Genomic DNA, 6,011 nt, shown 5'->3' with positions numbered 1-6,011 from the left:
TTCAGGGGCTGCAATGCTGCATCCTCACAGCTGAAAACAAAGTTTCAGATAACACCTGTAAGCCTGAGATCGATGTGAAATACTCTACTTGAACACACAATATGGCTTTACAAGGTGGGATCTCGCAAGAGAATATGGAACCTAGCATACAGCATTGAGGTGGTGTTTTTTCATTTTTATTTATTTATTTATTGATTTTTTTTTTTTAAATATCATTGTCCTTTCCATTCTCCTTTCTTCTTTCTTCTTTTAAATTACACTGACGACTTTTTTTTCCATTTTTTTTTCTTGTTTTTAATTCTCTCTTTTTTCTCCTTCAGTGATACAAGGTAGATCACTAGCCCATTGTATGTTGACATCGCGCATGGAAGAAAGACCGCATTATGCATTCAGAATGCATGAAATACAAAAGAGAGATGTGTGTACTGCATACACTTTCTGATTTGTTAATAAAAATAATTATTATCGTCGGACTTGAGGACCATTTAGGAGTCACTATGATAGAAATGTTTTAATAGCATGACAAAAAGAGCGGTTTTATTTTATTTAAAGAAAACAAAAACAAAATCTAACTCGAAAGAGTTTTCAAGATTTGTAAAAACGAATTTTTTAAACTTCACCAAATCTATAACTTTTCTAACCCTTCACAATTACTCATGGATTCTTAGCCTGATCAGATTGTGTCAATCTATCGACTTCGTCATACTTTCAGAAACTGACATGGGTCATGGAATTGGTCCTGTTTACTTTAAGTGCTAAAAATCTGAGCATTGGTATAGTTTCACAATGGGCAAATCCAAATTCATCTATGTCAAACATGCAAGGATCCAGCAAGAAGCCTTAGACAGGAGGAAGCACCAGCAAATCAAGCTCAAGCCTTGAAGTCTAGGCCAGGCTGATGTTTTGGTATACTATGACAAAGTGAACCCTGACGAGGAAATAACTAATTTGTTCTAATAAATGAACATTTGATATTTTATCAGAACATTGGCAGCAAAGTGGAATCTCCATCCTGATTGGTGTTGTGTTGAATGCTAACTTGTAGTTTCATAAGCCCCACTGCTTGCAGCTTTTTCTGGTTGATGCTTCGTTTTCATCATCTGAGTATAGCAGCTCACTATTTTCTGGTCTAGTTCATAATAGTATTGCATCTTCTTCAAGGGTTTCATATCCAGGTCAATGAAATATGCCTACAAATTTACAGCCAAAGCAAGATATCAGTAGCTAAGGAAATACACTAAACTCAGTAGTTAGCAACTTTCAGAAGTTTGCAAATGTGTTCTAGCTGTAATTTAAACACAAAGTAGAGTACCTAGGCGCCATGAACTGAAAAACCTCATACATCAGAATTTACAATGCATCATTAACAATTTAGCACATCAATGGATTTGAAAATCACAATGAAATAAAATCCTTCTCATTGTACTTGAGATAGTACTTGAAATCCTTCTGCTTTGTTTTTCGTATGATCTGAACGAGTTTTATTTTTAAAGATAATCAGACCTTTGATAAGAGTAGAAGAAATCGTGTCATTACAAATTTTTGGAGACAAGTGACAAAATTTCCATCTCCTCTAATAGATGTGCATTTGATTGCTTTGACAAATGATGTAATGATTTCATTTCCACAAGAGGTACAAGTAGTTTGGTACCAGTAAATTCTAAGATTGAACACAGAAATGGAAGGGGAACTATACCTTGTAATCAAAACTTTGATCAGTTGATGCTAGATATACATTACTATATGGAGAAGCTGAATTCCCATCTTTTCTTGGGGCAAAACTGATCATCAAACTACAGTCCTTTGCAGTTGCAGCAATCAAATAGTCTCTAACAATCTTCAAACTTTCATCTGAAGGAATGGAATGCAGAGAAGTATATCTATGTGAAGCTATGTCCTCGCCCAAATCTCTACAGACAGTGCAAGGTTCAGAAACAATGTCATAATATGCATGGATTGCCCCTTCTATGTCAAAAATATCAAGCTTCTGTACTTCAAGAAGCCGATCCAACACTCCTGATTTAGAGACTGTCTCAGAAACAAGATGTAAAAAACTTTCCACACGCATGCCAACCTCAGCTTGAATTACACACTTGAGTACATCTTCAAATGCTTCACCAACCATAAAGCTAGTACTATCTGTCCCACCACCCAAGCCCCCGTATATGAGAGAACCATTTAAGAATACTCGAAAATTGTTCTGAGGGGTGGTAAAGAGAGACTTGACAGCTTTATGCATTTTCTCCTTGGATCCAGAGAATAAATCCAATGGCTCATATTCACTAATTTGTGCTATCTGAGGCGTAAGTGAACATGTCTAAATCAGAATCCAATGTGAGAATAACATAAATATTTAAGTGAAAACGCTTGATAAACTAGGATCCTTTTACAGAACTTAGACTATAAATCCCACATGCCTCGTATTGTACATGATATTGACATAAGGATTCTGATTGGATCAGATCATTTATGAATGCTAATCCACCAATACACCTCAAGTCAAAGAGCCTTCACATTATAACATAAATTCTAAAAAAACATTGGATAGGGAAGAGACATTACCTCTTGTTGATGCAACTTCAGGATTTGGTGCATCCTAAACCGGGTTACACTCTTTTTAATAGCATTTCCTTCAGCTATGAATCTTGAAAATGGAAGAAATCCACACTTGGGCTGCTTCCCAGAAAAAAATGTGAAGTCAATAGGGAGAGGAGTAAAATAAGAAGTTTGTAAAGAAGAAAATAAATTGATACTCTAAAGAGATGAAATGAAATGAAGAGATCAGCAGAGAAGGAAACACCTTTATCTCAACAGATATGCATGGTTCACCTTTAACAATACCTGAAATGAGGAAAGTAGAATATATGACACTACAGTACTGAAATCAGAATGCTGTCATTGGCAGTGATGGGATAAATGCACAGTGGTGGCAGTGGCACAAATTAGTAGCATAAGGGTAGTGATGAGCATGATGGGATGAAGGGAGCAGATTGGCAATGCAGTGGCAATAAAAAAACATAGGCGATGGAGGTGGTGGTCAGCTAGGTGAGGGCACAAGCAATAGTGATGATGAAAGATGGACCAAATGGTGTCTCCACTGATTTGGTGGTCATGGCAATAGCCATGAAAAGGTGGTGGTGGCATTACTAGGTTTTATTAGAATTACAATTAAAAAAACATGCAAGAAAGTATAGTTCAAATTTAAAAACTAGGTTTTTATTTTCTTATCCAAATTTCTTCTATAATCATCAATAATTTTCTAAGCCAGAATTTAAAAGAGGAAAGTGTAACCTCCAATCTAATGATAAATTTTTTATACTCATGGTACAAAAAACTCAGGCGGGATGGTGGACAGGTTGATTTAGAAAGCCCTGATAGGTTTTTTGTCAGTTAGGTCCTTTTACATTTCTATGACCTTGTATGAGTCCTCTGCCTTTCCTTTGTAACTAAAGAGATGGAGTTCCAAGTCACCATTTAAGATTTATTTCTTTGTTTAGTATCTTGGAAGAAAATTCTCTCTTCTGATCAGCTAATGAACAGAGGCATGGTTTATGGTTAATCAGTGTCACTTATGAAAACAAGATTTGAGTTGGCTGATCACATCCTTATTCATTGCAGGTAGGCCTCTAGGTCTGTGATTTTCTCTGTTTGATGCGTCTTGGGTTTTTCCCCTCTCAGTTAAAGAAGTTTTGGCATAGGGGGTTTGTTGGCTCTAATCCCAAAAAGATTTGGAGGTTGATCCCATTGTCTCTACTTTGGAATATTTGAAAATAGTAAAGAATATTTAAATGCAAATACTAATTTATCAAACCAGAGAGCCCAAAATCAGGAAAAGAATCTCAATTTTATAGATTTTGACTCTTCCCCGTTATCTAGATTTAGGTGCATGTATACAACTTTATATCTCCCCATGAAATTAAGACGGGAAGGTGAATTTTTAATGGAAACAATAAAAAATAAGCTTGAAAATAAGAACTTGAAAACGGAAACCAATTCATTCCTACATTCAATAGCAACTTATCGCAATTTTTATTAGGCAATAAAAGATGCATACATATGGCATGAGAACATAGTCCACTTAAGTACACAAGACAAATACAATGAGCACCAGATGGATAAGCCACATAAGAGGTAACACAAAAAACAACCCTTTCTCTCAACAAGATCCCAACCAATCAATAGAAACTTGTCATAACGAAGTACTAGCACAAAATTTGGGTAATCTTTCTGAACAAGAACACTGAAATAAGTAGTCTGGCAGCTAAGTTTGATAATAATAAGAGGGAGACACAATTTGAATACATAAACATGCAATATAGAGACAATATAATCAAGGGAAATTACTTAAGAGTCGAGTATATGAAAGAAAAATTTTAAACACATTTCAACAGATGGTACTTACTATGGGGAAAAACCGAATGATCAGATAAAAGAAGCGCATAATCACAGTTGGTATTAACCTTGGCAGCCTCAATTCGCCAAGCAGGACGTTGACAGAGCACACTCTTTTCAACTGATTCCAGGAATTCCCTGGACACAAGAACACGAATCTGCCAAGTTTAAAGGAAGCTGAGTTAAGGGATCTCGATGCGCTGTTATGATAAATAAAACTGTATCTGTTGTTTCCAATAACACCTTCACATAGATAAGCAAACTAAATGTACATATGATTTTTCCAAAACACAGTCATATAGATAACTAAACAAAAAGTATCCATGATTTGCCCGTAACACATAGATAACCAATAAACATATTCATTATGAAGCTGGTTAACCAACTATTATTTTTTAACAATTTAAACAAGTAAAATTTCCAAGCCATTTCGAGAATTTTCTTTCAAGGAAGCTCACATCCAAGAGGTGGCACCACAGATGAATAGTTGCAACTTGTGAGACAATCTAAAATTCAGTGCAAGTACAAACAGGGAGAAAAACCACCACACGATAAGCCAGATGCAAAACCAAACACTTCCCATAAAAAAAAGGGGGGGAAAAACACGAGAACAAGCATACCCCCGCATCAATGTGTTGGGAACCTAACCGGGGGGCCATTACATTCTGCACAAACATCTGCTGTGCAATTTCCTTCGAAGGGGATGATAAAATATCAGGATTGTCTTTCCAGATAAGGCGTTCGTGGCCATTCAGCCATTGTTCTGAACCTGGGGCTACCTTCCTGGAAGCCTTCTGTATGCGTAGTACTTTCCCCACCTACAAATGCAGAATGCCAAATGGAGAAGTGTTTTGTAAGAAAACATCCAACGATGAACGAGGAGAAGGAAAAACCGTACGAATAGAGGAGAGGATCCGTTGTAAGCAAGAACAAGATTGACAGCGCCTTCTCCCCTGTAAACCCAGTGGGGAGCGTCATTTTTGTGTAGGGCCAACTCCATCTCCATGTATGCAACTGAATTGAGAAGAGAGCATGGGGAAATGAGGAGGAGGAGGAGCTAGGGCTCAGTCTCACTGCTCTCTGCATCCCTGGAACATAAAGCATATGGGCGGCATCTTTCCAACTTTTTTAAACCCAACGCTGCTTGGTGGCCCCCCCCTGTCCTCTGTCCATGGATGAAAGTTTCCATTTTTTTCGCCGAAATTTCTGGTTTCGGTGGCCGGCGATACTAAAGAGGGGGGCGAAATGTCGACGGGAGAAATTTCGGTTAAAATCGGCGAAAAATCGCTGCAGGTGAGGAAAATAGGGCCTTTTTAGGGATTCTCTCGTCTGGAGGGCGACTTCAGAAAAGGGCTTCTTGATGCCCGAGTGAGAGAAGTGGGAAGTGGGTGGCCCTTTTGATTTTTAGATTTAGTAGAGATAAAAAAAAACAAAAAAGGAAACAAATCATGAGAACAATTTTCCTCTGTATAAATAATTATTAATTATCCATCTTTATTTTGATTAAATTATTACCATTGAAATTTCGATTTTTACCAATGATATTTTATAAGTTAAAATTAATTTAATAAGATAAATTATTAATAATTTTAATTATTTGAATTAATTAATATTAATAT

At 36.6% G+C, this 6,011-nt stretch overlaps 1 protein-coding gene across 3 annotated transcripts; it reads right to left on the bottom strand.

The window, feature by feature from the left end:
• Positions 1-725: 725 nt before the first annotated feature.
• On the bottom strand, positions 726-5,757 carry LOC117906192 (inositol-pentakisphosphate 2-kinase-like). 3 transcript variants are annotated; one of them, XM_034819167.1, is made up of 8 exons: positions 5,291-5,757; positions 5,013-5,210; positions 4,851-4,898; positions 4,403-4,550; positions 2,801-2,841; positions 2,563-2,673; positions 1,697-2,296; positions 726-1,190 (listed from the first exon to the last, which is right to left on the bottom strand). In XM_034819167.1, the coding sequence occupies exons 1-8, from the start codon at positions 5,396-5,398 to the stop codon at positions 1,035-1,037; spliced, it is 1,410 nt and encodes a 469-aa protein (XP_034675058.1). In that variant the 5' UTR covers positions 5,399-5,757; the 3' UTR covers positions 726-1,034. The 3 variants fall into 3 exon arrangements, with proteins under 3 accessions (XP_034675058.1, XP_034675059.1, XP_034675060.1); XM_034819168.1 differs by lacking the exon at positions 4,851-4,898; XM_034819169.1 differs by lacking the exons at positions 2,801-2,841; positions 5,013-5,210; positions 5,291-5,757 and having other exon boundaries at positions 4,851-5,004.
• Positions 5,758-6,011: the final 254 nt, after the last annotated feature.

The sequence above is a fragment of the Vitis riparia genome, chromosome 18 (genome assembly GCF_004353265.1).
Source record: "Vitis riparia cultivar Riparia Gloire de Montpellier isolate 1030 chromosome 18, EGFV_Vit.rip_1.0, whole genome shotgun sequence".
Lineage (NCBI taxonomy): Eukaryota > Viridiplantae > Streptophyta > Magnoliopsida > Vitales > Vitaceae > Vitis > Vitis riparia.
Note: the sequence above shows the minus strand (reverse complement) of the source record. Positions and strands in the feature narration are given on the sequence as shown.